Source organism: Balaenoptera physalus, assembly GCF_965194825.1.
Source record: "Balaenoptera physalus genome assembly, chromosome: 9".
Lineage (NCBI taxonomy): Eukaryota > Metazoa > Chordata > Mammalia > Artiodactyla > Balaenopteridae > Balaenoptera > Balaenoptera physalus.
Window position 1 is genome coordinate 96,431,421 of NC_138888.1, and position 24,723 is coordinate 96,456,143.

The 24,723-nt window shown below is 38.6% G+C and overlaps 1 protein-coding gene across 5 annotated transcripts in view; it reads right to left on the bottom strand.

Annotated features, from left to right (window-relative positions):
- The window catches only part of SENP6 (SUMO specific peptidase 6), a 106,238-nt gene extending 85,096 nt beyond the window's left edge, over positions 1-21,142 (bottom strand). For 2 of the 5 annotated variants that reach the window (XM_082474168.1, XM_082474167.1), the window contains exon 1: positions 20,327-20,890. In XM_082474168.1, the coding sequence (XP_082330294.1) occupies positions 20,327-20,378 (52 nt within the window). In that variant the 5' untranslated portion in view covers positions 20,379-20,890. Of the gene's footprint in view, positions 1-19,626; positions 19,772-20,326; positions 20,891-20,921 lie in introns of those variants that run through there. The other 3 variants (XM_082474170.1, XM_082474169.1, XM_082474171.1) reach the window with 3 other exon arrangements.
- Between the last annotated feature and the right edge of the window lie 3,581 nt (positions 21,143-24,723).

Below are 24,723 nucleotides of genomic sequence, written 5' to 3' on the forward strand. Positions count from 1 at the left end.
CCAAAAAAAAATGAGTTCACAACCCAAAATATCACGAAACAGGAGGAAACAAGTCATCATGAGTAAATCTGAAACTTCTTTACATGTATAATGTAAATATAAGTAAATAAATAGTAGATAATAGGAGCAAGGTGTCTCCCTTTCAAAAAAAGAAGTTATAAAAAAAACAAGAGAGGAAAGCTAGAATGAACTGTTCGTTCTAGTGGTGCTAAATTAGAGGAAGAGATATCAGTACCAACTTATATTTATTTGATACACATACAGATTAATAGATACAGAAATGAATATAGATATGCTGTTCCATGGGTTAGTATACAGAGCTAAGGGTCTGTCCTCAGAGAAGGTGTAGAAGCAGTGATACCCCAGTAGCAACAAGTACACCTACAACCAGATCATATTTTCTAAATACCATTCTCCAATACAGGGAGCCCGAGCTCCCAGGAAAAATGACTGATTCTAGAGATGAGGCAGGAAAAATACAAGATAAGCCTGGAATATTATGTAGGGCCAGAAAGGAAGAAGGTGATTTTTAAAAAAAATGATGGTATGAACTATAATTCTCCTTAATAAAATAAATATTCATGAATCCACATGGATATAAATAATTAAACAAATAAATAAATGGGGAGAAGGGACACATCTTCCTTACAGAATTCCAAATGATACATGTACAAACTCTCTCCTCTAAGAGATGGAACTTCATTCCCTTTCCCTTCAGTGTATGCTGAACTTTGTAACTCACTTCCAAAGAGTCAACTATAGAAAAAGGAAAAAAGTAAACTGACAGTGAGAAACCTACCAATCACTATCTCAGCTAAGTGATCATCAAAGTTAACATCAAAAGTGATGTCTTATTCATAGCATACTTAACATGATGTGATGAAAATGCGACTTCAGCTCTGTGGCTTCTTCCCAAAAGCCCACAATGCCAGTTTAGCCACAAGAACACATCAGATAAACCCAAATTGAGGAACATTTTACAAAATTCCTGACCAGAACACTTTAAAACTGTCAAGGTTATGAAAAACAAGGGAAGATAAAGAAACTGTCATGATCAGAGGGGACTAAGGAGACATGACAACCAAATGCAATGTGGTGTCCTGGACTGGACTGTGCAAAAGAAAAAGGACATTAATGAAATAACTAGTGAAATCCAAGTCAAGTCTGTAGTTTAGGCTATAGCGTTATGCCCATGTTAATTTCCTAGTTTTTGACAAACATACTACGATTATCTAAGTTGGGAACATGAGGGGAAGACGGGTAAATGGTATACAGAAACTCTAACATCTTTGAAACTTCTCTATAAATCTAAAATTATCCCCCACCCCTATTTTCAAAAATCAAATGTAAAATGAACCTGTGTTTTAAAAAAGGACAGGGTTAAGTTTAAGTTATGCTACCAACACAGAAAAGGTAATAAACTATGATGATTACTAGTCTATAAAGACTCTATCCATCACTGAGAGTCAGGCAAGTTAACCAAAAAGGCCACTAGGCAGTGAAAAGTCAAGAGATTTTATATTGTGTACACTCTAAAGAAGCAGGGTTCTGTACACACAGTTCTAACAAGTGTAATCACAGGATTTCCTAATTGACAGATTAGAAGCTATACATTAATAGGTGAAAGAAAAATAACCTCATGAAAGTGATAACTGCCAAAGAGAAAAAATAAATTACAAAAAGCAAGCAAATTCTAAAAACATAAATTTTAGGGTAACTTGCACTAAGGACAAAAACCTTGAACCCTCAAAAGTCCTTGAGAGTATCAACACACTTCAATATCCTGTTATGGCTGACACTTGTAATAATCAGAATGGAAAATTATGTCCACTATACTGCGCTTACAAAATTGAAAGGAGATGCAGAGGTTAAAGAGAGACCCCAGTTAAGCATCGTAAATCAAATACATGCATTACTCTCCACACCCCTCCAGTATAATGACAGTAATGGAAGGAGGGGGAAACAGCAGAAACCCATAGGAACAAAAAGAACCCAGAAAGAAGATAAGAGCAGATGAGAGATGTAACTAACCTGATGAAAGGTGAAAATCTGATGGATGGGTAGGAACTGACTTAGTTGACTAGAGAAAGCAAACTTAAACACCTATGAGGGCACAAATATTACCAAATTGACACAAGAAAAAAAATTTTTGAACACTGCTGTCAATAAAAGAAACTGAATTATTATAAATCTTTCTGTAAAGAGAAACTCAGACCCAGAAGGCTTCTCCCATAATTTCTTTCAAACTTGTAAAACACAGCAACAAATTTACCTGAACTTTCCCAGAAAATAAAAAAAAAGGAACACTTTGCAGCTCACTTTATGAAGTCAGAATACCTGATCCTAAACCTGATAATGACATTTAAGGAAGGAAATTACCAAGCACTCTCTCATGAAGATAGATATAAAACCCTAAATAAGATATTAGTAAATCAAATCCAGTGATAGATAAAGAATAATATATTACATTCAAGTAGGGTTTATTCTAAAAGCAAGAGTTAACATTTGAAAATTATGAATGTAATTCACAAAACAAAACCATTATAATAAAAAATGATTCAGGGATGCATCATCAAGGAATGCTGAAACTAGTAAATAAATAGAAAGAAGCTAAAACTAATGGATGAAATCTGAAGAGAAATATGTCATTTATATTGCTTCAAAGTAGTTCCCCACAAAATATTTATTAATTACAAAGGGGAAAATAGTACCTTTCTGTGGAGAAATCTGGCAAACACTAAATGATCAAAGTTAATTTCACCAGTAATAGGACAAAGGATCACTACCAAGGCATTCCTTATAAAAACTCATAACCTAAATCTAATCATGAGGAAACATCAGACAAACCCAAACTACAAAATAACTGTCCAGTATACTTTAAACATGTCAAGGTAAAGAAAGACAAAGAAAGACTGGAATACTATTCCAGATTAAAGAGACAAAAGAGACACAACTAATAAATGCAATAAGTGATCCTAAATTGGACCCAGAATTTTTTTTCCTTTTGCTATAAAGAACATTTTAGGTCAACTAGTAAAAACTGAAATAAAGTCTGTAGATAATAGCATTATATCAATGTTAATTTTCTGATTTTGATAACTGCACTGTAGTAATTTCAGAGAATGTATAGTTCCAAAAAAAAGGCATAGGATAATGAAGTATTTGGGGTAAATGAGCAGTATGCCTAAAATTTACTTTCAAACAGTTCAGGAAAAAAAAAAAAGTATGTGTATATAAACATATACAGTTAGAGGGAGAATATGATAAAGCAATTGTGGTAAATGTCAATATTTGGGGAAATAAGTGAAGGGCATATGAAAATTCTCTGCACTAGTCTTACAACTACCACAAGATCCAGTACCCGGGTTGGAAAACCTAAACTGTAAATTGACAAACTGCTGGAGGTTCAGTGCTTACAAGTCTGAGGGTTAAAAACTCCAGGGGGACCCAGTCATAAGAGGTGGCCCACTCTTGCGAGTTTTACCTCCAGGAGCTTGACCAGGTTCTCACAGCAAATTGGAGAAAAATCCCCGCCCCCTGCTTCCATGAGGGAGAGGGAAAAAGGAACCACTGTGAAACACAACAGAGCACTGTGTTCTTAACAAGGCCCACCCTCAGGGGTAAGCAGTTACCCAGAGCCTAACTAAGGAAGTTTTACCAAACCCTAACTGACCCAGCTCCAGCTGGGAAAAGGGAAATAGGTACCTAACACCAGTCCGTTCTAGCCAACCTGTCCCGCCTAAGAGGAGAGAAAAATACTGAGAAACACTTGTAAAATTCACAGTTCAGAGGTCTACGCTCACTGAATTTAAGACCGAGACCTAATTCCAGGACTATAGTCCTAATCCCAGGACTACAGAATGCTTCCCTCACAGCCTATTCACTGCAGTTCCTTTCACCCAGTATATAATATCCAGCTATCAAGAAAAAAAATTACAAGACATACGAAAAGGCAAAAAACACAATTCGATGAGACAAAACAAGCATCAAAACCAGACATGGCATGGATGTTGGAATTATCAGGCTGTGAATTTGAACTATGCAAGAACAGATATGCAACATAAGCAGAAAGATGGAAATCCTAAGAACCAAAAATAAGTGCTAGAAATAAAAAACATTAAACAGAAATGAAAAATGCCTCTGATGAGCTTATTAGTAGACTGGACACGGCTGAGAAAAGAATCTCTGAACTTGAATATATATCAGTAGAAACCTCCGAAACTAAACAGCAAAGAGAACAAAGACTGAAAGAAAAAACAAAAAACAAAAGAACACCCAAGGATCATGGGACAACCACAAAAGGTGTAACATACATTTAATAGAAATACCAGAAGGAGAATAAAGAAAGGAACAGAAGAAATATTTGAAACAATAATGACTGAGAATTTCCCCAAATCAACATCAGACACCAAACCACAGATCCAGGAAGCTCAGAGACAGAAATCTAAAAAACTACACCTGAGCATATCATTTTCAAACCACAGTTTGGGTCGGCGGGGGGTGGGGTGGGGTGGGGTGGGGGTGTGTGGAGAAAAAAACATTACCTACAGAGGAACAAAGGTAAGAATTTTAACTGGCTTCTCAGAAATCATGCAAACAAGAGAGTGGGGAGAAATAATACAAAGTGTTGAGAAAAGAAAAAAAAGAAAAACCCTCTGGAATTCTGTACCCTGTGAAATTATCTTCCAAAAGTGAAGTACAAATAAGACTTTCTTAGACAAATATTGAGAGAACTTGTTGCCATTTTGCAAGACCTGTTTTGCAAATGTTTAAAGACAAAAAAAAAGTTCTTTAGAGGGAAGAAAAATGATGTAGGTCAGAAACTTGAATGTACATAAAGAAAGAAAGAGTATCAGAGAAGGAGTAAGTGAAGATAAAATTAAAACTTTTATTTTTCTTATTCCTAATAACAAGTAACATTTTGTTCAAAATAATAGCAACATGTTATTCGATCATGTATGTTTATGTATATATCTTATGTGTGTGTGTATATACATATGCTTAGCTTAACTAAAAGGGAAACGAATAACAGCAAAGATACAAGGGACAGGAGAGAGGAATTAAGATTGTTTTGTTATTGTCTGTGAAGTGGTATAATGTTATTTGAAAGTGAACTTGAATTAGTTGCAAACATATATTGCAAACGTTAAAGGAACCACTAAAAATTTTAATTAAGTATAATTGAAATGCAAAGAAAGGAGAGAAAATGGAATCATATAAAATGCTCAATTAAAAACACAAAAGGCATTAAAAGAGTAGCAGACAAAAAAAGGAACAAAGAACAAAGGCAACAAATAGAAAATAGTAATAAAAAATACGGTAGACATTAACCCAACTATATCAATAGTCACAATCAAAAGCAATGGGCAGGATGGACCCTTGCTGGGTACGGAGAGCACTGGCAATGTTAGGACTGGAGTACAGAAACACAAAACTACTGTGTAGCGTTGGTGGGCTTCCTAGGCAGAAGTCCATATAAACTGTGATAGTCACATTCCTTTAAGCTATGAACATGTAAAAACAAACTGTTTACAGCCATCTTAGGGATTCAAAAAGAATTTCATAAACTTCTAAGTTCTGGATTTAAAATAAACAAAAAAAATTGAACGTCAATGTTCTAAATGCACCAAATAAAACGTAAAAATTCTCAGAATGGATCAAACAATGAAACCCAACTACATACCCTCTACAAGAAACCCATACATAAAAACACATATAGATTAAAAGGACGGAGAAAGACCACGCTAATAGCAATCGAAAGAAAGCTGGAGTAGCTACATTAATTTTAGACAAAGCAGATGTCAAAGCAAGGAAAGTTATTAGGGATAAAGAAGGGCATTTACATAATGTTAAAAGGGTCAATTCTTCAAGAAGATATAACAGTCCTTAACAGCAGTGTCAAATTATGTGAGACAAAAACTACTAGAAATGCAAGGAAAAATAAACAAATTCACTATCATAGTTGGAGACTGTAAACTCCTATATCAGAAATGGACTGATTCAGAAGGCAGAAAATCCGTAAGGACATAGTTAAACTTAATAATACTGTCAGTCAACTGGAGATAATTGACATCTATAGACTACTTCATCCAACAACAGAAGAATACATATTTTTCTCAAGCTCACATGAAACATTCACAAGGACCACATTCTGGGCCGTAAAACACATTTTAGCAAATTTATATGACAGAAATCACACAGTGTCTATTCTGAGACCACAACAGAATTAAACTAGAAGTCAAAACCAGAAAAATTAACTGGAAAAATCCCAAAATACATAGAGATTAAACAACACACTTCAAAACAACAAAACAGGTCAATGAAGAAATCTCAAGATAAACTTAAAAACATTTTGGACTAAATGAAAATGAAAACACAATTTACCAAATTTGTCAGATGTAGTGAAAGCAGTGCTGAGAGAAAATTTATAGGATTTAATGCATATATTAGAAAAGAAAGACCAAGAATAAATCATTTAAGCATCTTTCTTAGGAAACTAGAAAAAGAGCAATTTAAATCCAGAGTAAGCAGAAGAAAAGAAATAATAAAAATTAGAGCAGAAATCAATGAAATTAAATAGGAAATCAATAGAAAAATCAAATAAACCAAAAGCTGATTCTTTGGTAAGACTGATAAAACCAATAAGCCTCTAGCCAGGCTAAGAAAAAAAGAAGGCGAACACAAATTACTACCATCAGAAATGAAAGAGACAGACAAATATCTCATGATATCGCTTATATATAGAATCTAAAAAAATTGAGTCACAGATGTAGAAAACAAACTTATGGTCACCAGGGGGCAAACAGTAGGCGGAGGGATAAATTGGGAGACTGGGATTGACGTATACACACTACTATATATAAAATAGAGAACTAATAAGGACCTACTATATAGCACAGGGAACTCTACTCAAAACTCTGTAACGGCCTATATGGGAAAAGAATCTAAAAAAGAGTGGATATAGGTATATGCATTCACTTTGCTGTACACCTGAAACTAACACAACATTGTAAGTCAACTACACCCCCAAAAAATTATTTAAAAAAAAAGAAAGAAATGAAAGAGAGGACATCACTACAGATCCCATGGGCATTAAAAGGATAATAAAGAAATACTACCAGCAGCTCTATGCCCAAATCTGATAACCCAGATGAAATGGACCAATTCTTTGAAAGATACAAGTTGCCAAAAAAAAAAAAACTCAAGAAGAAAAACAAAAAAGAAGAAACAGACAATCTAAATAGGCCTGCATCTAGTAAAGAAACTGAATCAATAACTAATCATAATTTTCCAAAACAGAAACCACCAGGCCCAGATGGATTCACTGGTGAAGTCTACCAAACATTTAAGGAAATTGTATCAATTCTCTACAATCTCTTTCAGAAGACTGAAGCAAAGGGAATACTTCCTAACTCATTCTACAAGGCCAACATTACCGTAATATCAAAACCAGACAAAGACATAATAAGAAAACTACAGGCCAATATCTCTCATGAACATAGATGCAAAAATATTAGCAAATTGAATCCAACAATGTACAAGAAGAATTATACACCATAACTGAGTGGAATGTGTCCCAGCTATGCCAGGGCTGGGTCAACATTCAAAAATCAGTTAATGTAATCCATTACATCAATAAGCTAAAAAAAGGAAAATCACAGATCACATCAATAGAAAAAGCATTTGATAAAATCCAATTCCCATTCATGATAAAAACACTCAGCAAACTAAGAAAACATGGGAGCTTCCTTAACTTCATAAAGAACACCTACAAAAACCTACAGCTAACATCACGTATGATGATGAGCCATGGAAGCTTTCCAAGTAAGATCAGGTACGCGGCAAGGATGACCCCCTCATCACTCCTTTTTGTTCCGTCTAATTCAATACACAAGAAAGTGAGATAAGAGCTACAGACTGGGAAGAAAGAAATAAAGCTGTCTCTGCAGATGACATGATCGCCTAGGCAGAAAATCCGAAAGAATCACTCAGAAAAACCCTCCTGGAACTAGTTAGTAAGCAATTATAGTAAGGCTGCAGGATACAAGGTTAATACAAAACAATTAAATGCTTTCCTATATACCAATAATGAGCAAGGTAAATGTGAAATTAAAAACACAATAACACATTAGCACCCCCAAAAATGAAATACTTAGCTATAAAGCTAACAGAATATGTACAAAATCTTTATGATGGAAACTACAAAACTGATGAATGAAATGAAAGAAAAACTAAAAAAATGGAGAGATATTTCATGTTCATGAATGGGAAGACTCAATACTGTCCAGATGTCAGTTCTTTCCAACTTTATCAATAAATTCAATGCAATCGCAATCAGTCTTAGCAAGTTATTTAATTCAAACTGGATCACAGACCTAAATGTAAAATACAAAACTATAAAACCCCCAGAAGATAACATAGGAGAGAAATCTAGATGACTCTTAGGTATGGTGATGGCTCTTTAGATGAAACACCAAAGGTATAATCCATGAAAGAAAGAACTGATAAACTGGACTTCCTTAAAATTAAAACCTTTTGCTCTGCCAAGAAAATTAGAAAACAAGCCAAAGATTGGGAGAAAATATTTGCAAAAAAACCACATCTGATAAAGGACTTTATCCAAAATATACCAAGAACTCACTTAGTAATAGCCATGAAGAGACACGGAGGAACCTTAAATGCCTATTACTAAGTGAAAGAAACCAACCTGAAAAGGCAATCTACTGTATGATTTCAACTAGATGACATTCTGGACAAGGCAAAACTGTGGAGACCATAAAAAGATCAGTAGTTGCCAAGGTGAGGTGAGGGTGGAGGGGCTGAGGGATGAATAGGTGGAACAATGAAGATATTTATGGCAATGAAAATACTCTGTATGACATGATAATGATGGATACATGTCATGACTCACTTATTCAAACCCACAGACTATACCACACGATGAGTGAGCCATAACGTAAACTCTGGACTATGATTTGTCGGTGGAGGGTTATCAATTGTACCACCCTGGTGGGAGATGTTGACACTGGCGAAGGCTATGCAGATGTGGGGGTGGGAGGTATATGGCAAATCTCTGTACCTTCCTCTTTGCTGTGAACCTAAAACTGCTCTTAAAAAAAAAAAGGAAACCTTTTGCACGGTTAGAAAAAAGAAAAACAAAAACAAGTCTTCCCTGCCCAGTTTTACTGATATATAACTGAACAGCACTGTAAAAGTTCAAGGTATACAACATAATGACTTCACTTACATGTATTGTAAAATGATTACCATAATATGTTCAGTTATCATCTGTCATCTCATATAGATGAAAGAACGAAAGAAAGAAAGAAAGAGAAAGAAAGAAAAGAAGGAAGGAGAAAGAGAAAGAGACAAAGAGAGAAAAGAAAGCAAGCTAGGGAAAGAAAGAAAGAAAAGGGAAGAGAGGGAAGGGAAGGAAGGAAGAAAGTTTTTTTCCTTGTGATGAGAACTCTTAGGATTTACTCTAACAACTTCCAAATAAGCCCTATAGGAGTATTAACTATAGCCACCCATCATTTTATACATTACAACCCCAGTACTTATTTATCCTATAACTGGAAGTTTGTACCTTTTGACCACTTTCATCCAAGTTCGCTACCTCCCGTGCCTTGCCTCTGGTAACCACAAATCTGATCTCTTTTTCTATGAGTTTGGGACTTTTTTTTTTTTTTTTTGGTTTCGTTTTTAGCCTTGATTTTTTTTTTTAAGATTCCACACATAAGTGGGATCACACAGCATTCTTACTTCACTTAGCATAATGCTCTCAGGGTCCACCCATGTTGTCACAAATGGCAGGATTTCTCTCTCTTTTATGTCTGAATAATAGTCCATTGTATATATACACAACATCTTTATCCGTTCTTCCATTCATGGACACTTAGACTGTATCCATGCCTTGGCTATTGAACAAGGGGGCACAGATATCTCTTCAACATAGTGTTTTTGTTTCCTTCAGATATATTCACATAAGTAGAATTGCTGGGTCATACACTAGTTCTACTTTTAATCTCCTGAGGAACCTCCATACTGTTTTCCATAGTGGCTGCACCAGTTTACAATCCCATCAACAGCGCACGGTTACCATGGTTTCATAATAACCATTCTGACAGGCGTGAGGTGATGATATCTCATGGTGGCTTTGATTTGCATTTTCCTAATAATTAGTGATGTTGAGCGCCTTTTCAGGTATCTGTTGGCCATCTGTAGGTCTTCTTTGGAAAAAATGTCTATTCAAGTCCTTTGCCTATTTTTAATTGGATTATTTGGGTTTTTTGCTATTGGATTATATGAGTTCTTTATATATTTTGGATATTAACCCCTTATCAGACATATGGCTTGCAAGTATTTAATAAAGTCTTTTTTTTTTTCTTGGCCATGCCGCGCAGCATGCAGAATCTTAAGTTCCCTGACCAGGGACTGAACCCGTGCCCCCTGCAGTGGAAGAGCGGAGTCTTAACCACTGGACCGCCAAGAAAGTCCCATTAATAGTCTTTTTAAAAAACTTTTTTAAATATAAAGAAAACATAAGAAATAGATACACTACAAATAGATTTTCAAATTCTGTTACCCCAACCTGTACAGCCGACTGGCACTCTCCTGCTATCGTAAAAACTAAAGAAATGAACAGTGATTAGTAAAACCAAAAAAAGTAGAGTTATAATACAAGGGACCAATAAGACCAAAGAATTTCTTCTATCACAAAAAGCACAAGACATTAAGAAAAAAACAATAAATGACTACATTTTAAAAATTTGCTCATAAAATTATTCCATGAATTTAAAAATAAGACAAGCAATAATTCTGTAAGATGTATGTTCAATACACATAATTCAACCAAGGTTTCCTATCCAGACTATATAAAGAACCCCAACATTCCAACAGAACAAAATGTGCAGAAAACATGAGCAATTAAGAACTGAGGAAACACACAAAATAACCCAAAAAACAAAAAGAAACTCACAGAGTATTTTGTTTAGTTTACTCACGCACCACAAGCACATAGAATAGGGATTAACTCTAGGTTGGCACTCAATATTTTTTGAATATTGAATGAACAATGAACAATTTTTAAAAATACAGTAATAAAGATACTCAACCTCACTATAAACCAGAGTATTACAAATTCAAACCACCATCTGATAACCACATCAGACTGGCAAAAACTAAAACATCAGACATTATTAAGTGGGTAATGATGGGTATAAACAGGAAAACTTAAAAAGTGCTAGTGAAAGCACTTTGGAGATCAATTTGGCAATACTTAGGAGAAGCTGAAATTGCACATGACCCGATAATTCCATTGCTAAGAAATACCCTAGATCAGATGTTAGCAAAGTATGGCCCAGCCAAATCTGGCCTGCTGCTTGTTTTTATAAGGCCCACGAGCTAAGAATATGGCTTTTACATTTTTAAATGGCTAGGGGGGGAAAAAGAAAAATCAAACAAGACTAATGTTTCATGTTACAAGAAAATTACATAAAATTCAAATTTCAGTGTCCAAAAAGTTTTACTGGCACACAGCCACACTCATCTGCTTGTGTATTATCTGTAACTGCCTTTTCGCTAAACTGGCAGCACTGAGTAATTGTGACAGACTGTTTGGAATGTAAAGGGTAAGATATTCACTATCTAGCCCTTTACAGAAAAAGTCTGCTGACCCCTGCTCTAGAGAAACACACATGTGCACAAGGAAATGTACTTTAAAAAAAAGTTCATAGTAGCAATATGAGACATACTAAAATATTCATAGTAACAATGTATGTAATAGTAAAAAATTAGATACAACCTAATTCCCACAAAAAAGGAAATGCATAAATAAAAGGTAGTATATTCATACTATGACAAAGCACTAGACCTATTCTTATCAACATAATTTAATTTCTCAAACAATGCTGTAAGAATGACAAGCAAGTTACAGAAGAATACAGTATGACATGATTTATAAAATATTCTAAACATTCAAAACAATTTGTACACATACACAGGTTCAGAGATAAGAACATGAAGTACAAAGAAATGTATGGGAATGATAACTACCAAATTAAGGATGGTGGTTACCCCTGGAAAGGAGGCAGGAAGATGCAAAAAAGAAAGGGTTCGGGACTTCCCTGGTGGCGCAGTGGTTAAGAATCTGCCTGCCAATGCAGGGGACAGGGGTTCGAGCCCTGGTCTGGGAAGATTCACACGCTGTGGAGCAACTAAGCCCGTGCGCCACAACTACTGAGCCTGCGCTCTAGAGCCCGGGAGCCACAACTACTGAGCCCGCACGCCTAGAGCCCGTGCTCCGCAACAAGGGAAGCCACCACAATGAGAAACCCGCACATCGTAACAAAGAGCAGCCCCCACTCTCTGCAACTAGAGAAAGCCCACGCGCAGCAACGAAGACCCAACGCAGCCAAAAATAAATAAAGTTTTTAAAAAATTTTTAAAAATTAAAAAAAAAAAAAAAGGTTCAGCCCAGCTTCAACTGTATTAGTCATGTTTTCTTTAGGCTAGGAAGTAGAACATGAGTTTTTGCTGTATTATTCTTTATATTCCACACAGATATGAAATATTTCCTAATAATTTTTTAAACTGTCATTGATAAGGTTTTACAATAATAAAAAATAGAATTTTTTAAAAAGGGTCACTGAGACAGAAGTTAACTTCTGCAACTTAGAAATATAAAAGCAGTAAAAGAAAACGTAAAGAGCGAATTAAATGCAAACGTCAGGAAATCTCAGTAAAGCAATTTTAGGTGGCTCTGTAGTGCTTTAGCCCCAGTCTTTCTCCAGAACCTGTCAAGGTTCTCCAAAGGCAGTCTCGTGGAGCCCTAAGCCACCATGTTACAAGTACGGGTATCCCGCTGCAGAGACCACATGAAGAGGCCTTTCGATTACATGGAGAAGGAAGGGCCCAACTTTCCATACCGGCCAGAGTCAGACATTTGAATAAAGCTGTCTTCGAGCCTCCAGGCCTGCCAAGCTACCACTGAATAACGCCCACAGGCGCTACATGAAGCAGAAAAATCACCCAGCTGAGGTGAGTTTTCTCAAATTCCTAATCTATACAACCTTTATTTTTTGATACAGGAGACAGACCAATAGACTGTCCAATACTATCTGAAGATGAAGTCTGAATATATCATATCCTTGGGAATAATATTAGATTAGACTTCTCTGTGAACCACCAAGAGCACAATATTCTTTGCCTCAGGATCCAGCTATTGTTCAGTGTTCCCTCAGTTTATCTACCTCCTCATTCCATTCAGTGGGTTTCTATGGATCTTTTGGCAGGATGCTGGCATCCAGTTAGTTCTGTCCAAGGCCAACATCAGGCAGCAGTTTGATGCTGTTGGTGTTGCTGGAAGCATCTTGATCTTCTACGGAATGTAAATACCAAGCAGTGGGTACCTCACCCCAAAGTAATGCAGTTGGTTCTATCTTCACACAGAGTACACAATCTCTAAAATATAGTTACCACAAGCACACAAAGTTCCAAAGAGAGAACACGAATAACCTAAGAAATGACCGCGAGAGACAAGTGGCTCCACATGTTCCTTCTGCTCCAAGGCAAGGGGAGAACACCATCAAGATGGCAGGGGAGCAACAGTCAATGAGAGGGACCAATGAAACACTTTAATTCTGAAAGTGCAAAGGCATCACTCAACAAGGAGAAAACTGACAGTGTCATAATAAACTTAAATTAAAAGAAGATAAACTTGAAAAACAGGTAAAGCCTATAAATGGTGAAGACAAGGAGACTCAGGAGTTGGTACTCAAACTTGTGAAGGAAACACTGACGAAGATTTGCAGACTTAATTGCTATACTGACAAAATTAAATCAGTGTTTTTTATTTCCTGTGATAATAGAGAATGGAGACAAACCTGAACTGAAGAAAGAAGTTTAAATGCCAAAATATGGAATCCCTCCTCATCCAAACAGTGGCATAGGAATTTCAGAGGCAGAGAAGATATTGGTTTCCATGAAGACAGAGTCACCAGAGGTCATGGTGGTAAAAGGCAGTATTTTCACCATGTCTCCAAGATTTAGTGGCAGATTCATACACAGGAGGTTGTGGAGGCAGAAAGTTTGCAGATTTTTTTTTTTTTAATATAGGAAAGACAACAAGGTTATTACATAGTATACAAACAAGTCTTGGGAAATTTCTAGCCCTTCATGTCCTTAAAAATGGCTTCAGTCTTTGCAAAAAAGAAAAAAGTACATTTGTTATACACTGTACACCAGCACTGTTTGGTTTTTTCTCCCTGCTATATTTCAAAGATTGTAACACAGTTAATGTGGGAGGAAAAAACCCTCATATTCAAAACCAAGCATGAAATGTATTTGAAATAACAAAAAAAAAACCTCTCCCCAAACAAGGTCAGAATACGTCTTGCTGTCTTACTTTTCAAGCCCATAGTTTCAGACGGCCTCAAAGTAGTTGCTGTTAACTTGGGACAAGGCAGTGTCCACATGTCCCAATTTGCCTAGGACTGTTCCAATTTTAGTACTGGAAGTCTGTATCCTCAGGAGACAAGAGGTCCTAATTGCTGGTGATGGATGCAGAAGGCTCTGAGAGGTACAAAACCCTAAGGTAGCCCAAAAAACGGGCTAAGAGTAACACTGTTTTTAGTGTCAAATGGATACTGCACATCTACTTTCTGTTTTTAGGTGATGTAGCCAACCATAACTTGCAGCTCACAATAATGCATCATCCATTGTTGCATCACTCCAAGTAATGTGACCTAAGTGTACAAGTGAAGTGGGTTGTAATTGTGATCAACAGTCTGCCTCTGACTTTATGGATTAACTGCTGTGTTTTGTATCAAGATAACGTTTAATTTTTAATACTGTAAATAGTGGTGACCATGTTTTCTAAGAGTTTAGGTAATGAAAATGAGAAAGATAACAGTAACAACTCCACCATGACCCAGACATCACTGAATGAAAGAAAAAAAGAAAGGAAAAGTTCCTAACATTCTTCCTCTTTTCTTCTTACTTATGCTTGCTTGGTTTCAGAAATTCTTCAATCAGTCCCTAATCAAAGGAAAGTTAACCAATGACTGTTTATGTTGCTATTTATACCTTTGAAACAAATTACAAATGTGTGGTCTACTTTGTTCTGTCTTCCTTTAGCTTCCTAAACTGTCCAGAAATTAGAAATTTTTGGATCTCAAAAGAACTGTCATTTTCAAGTTTAAGAAATACTATGACTTTGTTGAAAGTATTAAAAAAAAACAAAAACAAAAACCAAAAAACAGGGAGGTATGGGAGAGGAAAGATGGCTGCATGGATTAAAAATCACTGCAGGGCTTCCCTGGTGGCGCAGTGGTTGAGAATCTGCCTGCTAATGCAGGGGACACGGGTTCGAGCCCTGGTCTGGTAAGATCCCACATGCCAAGGAGCAACTGGGCCCGTGAGCCACAACTACTGAGCCTGCGCATCTGGAGCTTGTGCTCCGCAACGAGAGGCCGCGATAGTGAGAGGCCCGCGCACCGCGATGAAGAGTGGCCCCCGCTTGCCGCAACTAGAGAAAGCCCTTGCACAGAAACGAAGACCCAACACAGCCAAAAATAAATAAATAAATTAATAAATAATAAAAATAAAGGAATTCCTTTAAAAAAAAAAAAAATCGCTGCAAATTCTTTCCCACTGTTCCTGTTGAGTGATGGTTCTACTTCCCCTCCTCTTGAATCTGGGCTGGCTCTGTGGCCTTCTGGCCATTCGAATGTGACACAAGTGACACAGTATAATTTCTGAAGTTTGGCCTTAAGAGACCTGTGGCTTCAGCTTTTGCCCTCTTAGAGCACTGCTTCATCAGTAAATGGTAACTCCCCATAACGCCCTATTATTTTCCCGTCTATTGTCCACCCCCACCCCCAAGGTTAAATAGGTAAGAAGAATGGGAAAGCAAAGGGATAAAGAAGGGAAGGAGGGAGGAAAGGAAGGAAGGCAATGCTGAAGGAGGTTAAGGCTATAGGACAGGTCCCAAGCTCCAGTTCTGATTGCCCCACTTACTTGCTCTAAGTCATATAACTCGTCTACACCTCTTGATCTCAAACAGTCAACATACTTTTGTAATGGCAACAGGAACAATTAACTTACAGAAGTCTAGACATATGGAATACATAACTTCATTCTCTGTTACCTCTCTCACTACACTAGTCAATCCAGAATATCAAGAACAATCAGCTAATACCTAGAAAAAGAAAGGTAGTAAGTGAAAGAAAACAAAAACTAGAATTCAAATAAGAGAGAAGGCAAGCATTAAGAGAAGAATGAAAACAAAGTAGGAAATACACTCACCCACACATACATACATATGAAAGGGAAAGCAGAAAAAATGGGAGAAAATATTGGTGAGTCAATTAGTTGGCAGAAGAAAAAAGGTAAAGGGAAAGAAAGCTAGAATGAACAAGAACAGTATACAAAAGAAAAACAAATGAGAGAGGAGGCAGACTTGCCAGAGGAGAACAGAAGGGGCAGAATATCAAAAGAAAGGTTACAAGAAGGAGCTAACTACCGTCACCTTTGCCCTATACTACAAGTCTCCTAACTGATCTCGACAACAATCTTCTGCCCCTCTCTAGAGGTATTTCCGTGTGGCAGCCAATGACCTTTTCTGAAACAAACCTGATGATGTTAACCTCCAGTCTTATCTTGTACCACTCTCCTTACTAGCACCACACTGTCCTTTCAGTTCCCTAAACGTGCCGTGCTTCCTCTACTGTATTCCCCCTGGCTGGAAAGCTCTGTCTCTCCACCTTTCCCTCTCCTATTCACTCTTCAAACTGCCCTGATTAGATCAAATTCTCATGATTACAAATAATCCCCTTTGGCTGCACTTGACAGTTGAAATTTTACACTTACAAGTGCGCTTCTTTGATTACTGACTCTCCTCACTGGACTGGAAACTCCACGGGGGAACCGCCTTCCCTGCCCCACCGTGCCTCTCAGCACAGTACCTACAAGTTACAGTGGCTCAATAAATGTCCGTTGAATGAATAAACGAAAGAGAAATCTAAATCTGCCAAACTAGCTATCACAAGTGGAAAAGGGGCAGAAGACAACCTTAAGCGTACAGAAGAGAAGGAAACAAATCAAAGAGGGAAAAGAAAAAATTCAATACAAGCTGTGGCCTAATTAAATTCACACCATTTCAGTGTGATACTATACCAACAAAATAAGGTACAATAGTAACCAATAGGTCTCTTTTTCCCTAAAGCAGCCAGAAAAGGAAATGGAATTCGTTTTTTACTTAATAGTTTATAAGAAGGTAAAACATAATTTAGAAAATGGACAACAAACAAGCACCTCAAACTTAAGATGACCAAAGCAGAGCTATTAACTTACTTCTCATTCCTCTGCCAGTCTACTCCATCTCAGTGAGTGGAATCCCGCGCCCCCCTGCAACGCCTCAAACCAAAACCCTGGGAGTCATCTTTGAGACCTCCCTGACTCTGACCCTCAATATGCAGCGCATCAAGAAGTCCTGTAAGCTCTACATCCAAACGCATCTTCCATCTGTCCACTCCTCTTCCCCAACTGCCACTGCTACCATCCTAATCCAAGCCCGTCTATTTTTCAGACTGCTACAGTATTCTCCTAACTAATACCCCTGCTTTTTACTCTTGCTCTCCTCTAATTCACTCCAGGAGCAAAGCGTTTTGTTTTTTTTTTTTTTAAAAAGATAAATTGTATCATTACACTCCTTTGTCCCAAACTCTTCAATGACTTCCTACTTCTCAGAATCAAATAAAAATTCATGAACTTGCATGATCTGCTACCTCTCTTTCATATCACTCTCTTCTTTGCTTGCTACATTTCAGCCATAATGACCTCCTTTTTTTAAACAAATGGAATCCTTTATCATCTTGGAACCTTTAGAGACATCATGCCCTCTGCCATACTCTAGTCCCACAGTTAAGGTATTACCTTAACACACGTGTGACCTCCTCAGTAAGGCCTTTCTTGACTTTAACACTATGTAAAATGGCTTTCTCATTCGTCCAGTGCTCTGTATTTTTCTTCCATAGCCTTTATCACACTATTATCATCCTGTTTATTTCAGTAACAACAAATAAGTATGCTCCACGTGCAAGAAATATGATGGTGAAAAGAGAAAGCCATTGCTTTCACGGAGCTTATATTTTAATAGGACTAAAAAACATGAAGACATAAATTTATCACGTGAAAAGTGCTACCATGAAAAATAGAACAGTTAAAGGGAATACCATGTGTTTGTACACGTGTGGCAGCATGACATTGTAAGTAGGTTGTCAGGTCTGAGCAGATCTAAATAAAGTGAAGAAGGAAACTATGTGAAAAAAATGGGGTAAGACTGTTTTAAACGGATTAACTTTTACTTATTTATAAAGAGTCCCTCCCACTAAAATATAAGTCCCATAAAGGCAAGGACCCTATCTTACGCACTGCTGTATTCACCTTGGTAAGTGCCTAGTACAGAGCAGGCCACCATAAATATTTGATGAACGAATGTCTGGCAAGCTATATTGGAGTATTTTATCATTAAAAGTGTAAACAACCAAAAGAATTAAGTACAAAATATTAAACACAAAAAATATAAGTAGTACTAAATATCATTCCATTTATTTCAGAAGATTCAGTACAGTATATGAAAAACTGAAATGCCTGCTCTCCCTTATGCTTATATTATAAACAAGGTACCATTCACTTGCTTTCTGAGAATGCTGAAGGTGACATGGTGAAACTCAAGTTTACCCCCTAGAGCAACTCACAGACCCTTAAGTTAGAATAAACTAAAAGCAACAGTTTTAAATTTCACATTGGCCCTGTATCTGTTGGCCTTATTTATGCTCTTTCTATCCTCCCTATGTTCATCACATAGCACCACCTGTAACACAAGCTGCACCACTCTCAGCCCCTGACAGGTAACCATTCTGCCCAAACGAGAATGCAGACAGAATAAAAGAAATATGAAATGAACCCAGAAAAACTTGCAAGCTTTCCACATTTTCTTACCACAAATCTCACATAAAACTCGCATCACTTTTAAATAAAGGCTGGTTTGTACCACAAGGTAAATATTTTTTTGGCTCTGCTACACTCCAAGGAAGAAGAATTAAGAAAATTAAGGTTTCTTTTCCCACTCAGCTCCATTAGTACCCATTTGTTCATTAGACTAACACTGAGTACCTACTGTGTTCCGGGCCCTGTTCTAGGTACAGTTAAAAAAACTGTAAACTCGGCATACCCATCCTTCCACACCCTCTTAGAGGACCTTGTACCACAGTGAAGTTGTACTTTCTTAATTCAGAAATGTTTCCAACTAGTTATCTTTAAAGTACCCCTTTTACCCGATATGAAATTCATCTTTGCAAAATTATCCGAAGAGGAGTTACATCTTTTAACAGTCACTGCACAGCAGATAGACCCACTCCTAAAGCCGCTCTCCCAAACATATTTATAAACCTAATTACCAGCACAAACGGTGAACCCACAGTCGAATGACGCAATAAACGTTTAGAGTTCCTGGTCCACAACGACAACGAATTTAGCCGTATTTCAGGGATCCTTATATGTGGGCCAAGAGCCAATATTGTTACCCATTATCCCCAACAATAATAGACAGCTTTTCTTACTTACGACTGGCTTAGTCCGCCTGCAGCAAATGTGTAACTTTTCCTCACAAGTGAATTAAAATGTAACCACTCAAACTTCGTCTATTAGCTTGGGTGACGGTCCCAAAATTGACACTGTGAATCTCGTTCCTTTTCCGATACATTATTTTCTAAAATATCGTTAGCAAAACACATTTCGTAAGATTATCTGACAGAGCGAGGCCTCATCTGAATGCTGGCTGCAAGAGGAAGCCTGAAGCTCCGCGAAAAAAGAAAGACGGGGACGGGCGTATAACACAAGCTCAGGAAACTACCTCTCCCCCTCCCTACGCGGACTGGCCCCCGATTTCACCCAACCTTAGCGATTGGAAAGTTTCCATGAACACCAAACGAGACCCGAGCGCAATTTGCTCTCATCCTTAGGCCACCACGGAGAAACCACAAAAAAACAAAACATGTCAAAGACACGCGTACACTCTCAAAGGCACGCACCAACTCCGGCTCCCGGCCGGTCCACCGACGCCCCCTCGGCCTCCCGGCTCCCGGCCGAGCCCCTAACCCGCACGGACTCGGACCCAGCGCGCCCGCAGCACCTTCTCTCCCCGCCAGCGCCCCGGAGCCCCTCAGACCCACCCGGCGCCCACACCTGAATAGCCGGGAATCAGGGGCCCACATTTTCCTGTAGTTCCCCACCCCCACCCCCTCGAGGGTAGAAATTGATGTACCTTCTAGAAAAGTAATCTCCCCGGCGGTGCCGTCGCTATTGCTAGCCGCCATCTTCCTCCTCCCACGCCGCCGCCTCCTTAATCCATAGCCCACACCGCCGCCGCGTTCGCCGGGATGAGGGGCCGCGCCGCAGGAAGGTAGCCGCCGCAGGGTTGCGGGCCTAGGACTCGGCCGTCAGGCGGGCGGCCCTCCCCCGTCCGGACGGGCCTACACAAAAGCAGGCCGGCTCCCGGGCCTATCCGCGGGCGGGCGGCGAGATCCGCGACCTGGGCTGCTCAGGCTCCGCCGGGAGAACGCGAGCGGCGGCGGCGCTTCCCGGGGCCGGTGCCTCTCGGCCCGCGGCTCCCCGTCCACCGCCCGCCCAGGCCGCCCGAGAAGCTTCCCCTAGCGGCGGGCCCGCAGGAAGAGAGGCTGAGAGTGAGCACACAAACACGCCTCCCTCAGTCCCGGGCCGTAAAATGGCCGCACCCGCCGCCCCCCGGGTCGGTGAGGTCTCCGCGACCGTCAGGCACCCCCGGGCCCTCCGCTCCTTTCAGCAGCCGCCGCTACGGCCGTCCGCCCACCCCGCCCAGGCGCGAATGTATCAGCGGAGACCTCTGCGACTGTCCATGCGGACAGGGGTGGGTCTCCTCCGCCACCGCCTCGCCTCCGTCGCCACAGCAGCGCCAGCCGCCGCTCCTCCTCCACTGTTGTCGCTGCCGTCGCTAGGCGCCCGCCCCCAGCGCGTCTGCCCCTCAGAATTCCGAACTCGCTCGCTCGCGGGTGGAGCGGGTTGCGGCGCCGCACCGGGCCCCGCCGCGTGGCCCCCGCCGCGTGGCCCCCGCCGCGTGGCGCCCGCCGCCCGGTCCTCTGTAGCACCGGCCCAGCACGGTGCCGGCTCGGCCCGCACACGTTTGGTCCGACGTCGGGAGCGCCCGCCGAGGCCCCCATGGCAGACCTGGGCTTCCAGGCCGGGCCGGCGATGCATTCGGCTTCTGTGGCACCACGAAGGCCTGAGAAATGTTCCGAGTTCATATTTCCTCTGAGGAGGCCTTCGGTTTAAACCGTAGCCAACTGAAGAGAAAAGGTAGAGTGAGGTAGCGCGATCACATGTGTGGAGAATGATTTGTGGTCTTCATTCATTTTTAAAGAAGTTTGCAAAATAATTCAGGGAGGATTCTACAGTACCCTTTGGATGACAGTGTAAAAAACAAAAGAAAAAAGAAAAAAAAATCCTGTCCTTTAATGTGCCTGAGACTTCAAAGCCCGTCCCCTGTCTTACAAGTCAGGCCTTGTAATTGCAGGTGGCTATGTCATGTCCGTTTTTCTTTTCCTTCTTTGCCTTCCTTTTTACTTTCTTTTTTCTCTTTAATTACAAAGATGACACGTTCATTAATGAAAATTTGGAAAATACAGAAGAGGAAGGAAGTCTTGCAGAGTCCCACCACGAAACTCAACTCCTTCCTCTGTGTAGTCCTCTAATCAAATACTTTTCTTAAATCCCTCACTAGCCCTCCTTAAAAAACAAAAATTTATGCTCCATACCCTTGAAAATTCAACAGCAGTTAAAATGATACAAAATAAATATGATTTAGTGCAATCTTTGAGGAATGAACTAGTTTAATTGTCCTGTTAACCAAGGCGTAAGTTGAAAACCTTTTTGTTTAACACTTCTTTTAACATCTTTTCCTAAAATGAACTAGTAACCTTTACGATTTAGTAAGAGCGATATAATGAATATAATTTATCATTTGCTATTTTTGTTGCTTGAGGATATTGAGTGATACAGTTTCACTTTTAAGTGAAAAACAAACTAATATTTTTTTAAATTATAAATTAATATACCCTCATAATAACACATTTCTTATATAATAGTCTATTTCTACCAGGCACCTTCAGTGTCAACATTTATAAATGAACAGTCAAGTTTTCAGGTGACCAGGGTTGGATTTTTACTTTCCTGGGTCTTAGGCGCTTTTGTCTTCATAGGCCCTTCCTCCATAAGGAATATATAAAAAAATTTTTTTTCACAGCCATCAATATTTTTTTTATAAGTTCACATTCATAACCATTTTTCCCACTATGAATTTAACAAAAAAAAGTTAAAGATAATATTTAAAGTTGGTGAGGATACTGTGAGATGAACTCATTCACTGATGCTGTTAATTTAAAGGAGAACCAACTACCTGGAAAGCAATTTGGCAAAAATGTATCAGGGGTTTAAAAGTCCTATTCCATTGGTCTCTATTATACATGCATTTATAAGCAGAGCAAAAAAAGTCTCCCAGCCCCACCTCACCCCCAAAAAGCCAAAGTGTTAACGGTGGTTATATTTTGGGGATAATAGGTAGTTTTAAATTTGGAATTATGTATATTTTTTATTTAATTTTTTAAATTGAGGTGTAGTTGAATTATAATATTAGTTCACAACACAGTGATGCAAAATTTTTGTCGATTATACTGTTTAAAGGTATTATAAAATATTGGCTATATTCCCTGTGCTGTACAGTATATCCTTGTAGCTTATTTATTTTATACATAAAAGTTTTTACCTCTTGATTCCCAACCCTTATCTTGCCCCTCCTCCTTCCCTCTCCCTACTGGTAAACATTAGTTTGTTCTCTATATCAGGGGTCCCCAACCCCCCAGCCGTGGACCAGTACTGGTCTGCAGCCCGTTAGCAACTGGGCCGCACAGCAGGAGGTGAGCGGTGGGTGAGCGAGGGAAGCTTCATCTGCCACTCCCCATCACTCCCCATCGCTTGGATTACCGCCTGAACCTTGCCCCCCACCTCCCCGTCCATGGAAATATTGTCTTCCATGAAACAGGTCCCTAGTGCCCAAAAGGTTAGGGACCACTGCTCTGTATCTGTGCATCTGTTTCTATTTTGTAATATTCTTTCATTTGTTTCATTTTTTAGATTCTACATATAAGTGATACAATATTTCTCTTTCATTGTCTGACTTATTTCACTAAGCATAATGCCCTCCAAGTCCATCTGTGTTGTTGCAAATGGCAAAATTTCATTCTTTTTTATGGCTGAGTAGTATTCTATTGTGTGTATGTGTGTACATATATATACACACACACAATGAAACACTATATATATGATATATATGTAGTATATGTATAGATGTCCATATCCATTCATCTGTTGAATCTGTTGATGGACACTTTGGTTGCTTCCATACTGTGGCTATTGTAGATAATGGTGCTATGAACATTGTGGTGCATGTATCTTTTTGAGTTAGTGTTTTTATTTTCTTCAGATGTACACCCAGGAGTGGAATTGCTGGATCATGTGGTAGTTTTATTTTTAGTTTCTTTGAGAAACCTCCATACTGTTTTCCATAGCAACTGCACCAATTTACATTCTCACCAATAATGTACAAAGATCACCTTTTCTCAGCATCCTTGCCAACATTTGTTTGTGATCTTTTTGATGATAGCCATTCTGACAGGTATGAGGTGATATTGTGGTTTTGATTTGCATTTCTCTAAAATAGCGATGTTGAGCATGTTTTCATGTGCTTATTAGCCAACTGTATGTCATCTTTGGAAAAATGTCTATTCAGGTCTTCTGCCCATTTTTTGACTGGATTGTTTGTTTTTTTTTGATATTGAGTTGTATAAGCTGTTTATGTATTTTGGATATTAACCCCTTATCGGTCATATCATTTGCATATATGTTCACCCATTCAATAGGCTGTCTTTTCATTTTATTGATGGTTTCCTTTGCTGTGCAAAAGCTTTTAAATTTAATTAGGTCCATTTGTTTATCTTTGCTTTGGGTTCCTTTGCCTTAGCAGACAGATTCAAAAAAATATTGCTACAATTTATATCAAAGAGTATTCTGCCTGTGTTTTCTTCCAGGTGTTTTATGGTTTCCAGTCTTACATTTCAGTCTTTAATCCATTTTGAGGTTTTTTTTTTTGTATATAGTGTGGATAATGTTCTAATTTCATTCTTTTACATTTAGCTGTTCAGTTTTCCCAGCACCACTTATTGAAGAGACTGTCTTTTCCCCATTGTATATTCTTGCATCCTTCGTTGTACATTAATTGACCATAAGTGCATGGGTTTATTTCTGGATTCTAGCCTGTTCCGTTGATCTATGTGTCTGTTTTTGTGTCAGTACATACTGTTTTTGATTACTGTAGCTTTGTAGTATAGTCTGAAGACAGGGGAGCATGATACCTCCAGCTTTGTTCTTCTTTCTCAAGATTGCTTTGGCTCAAGTTAATTAATTTTAAAACTGCTTTGGTATAAAGATACAATCCAGGCTGGATTCACTATTATATATTTATTATTATCATTATGTTAATGTTTTTCTGACTTTAGGAGAAATAATATTAAAACATTTTTCATAAGTCTATATTTTTTCCTTATTTTGAGGAATTAGGATTTACTCTCTTAA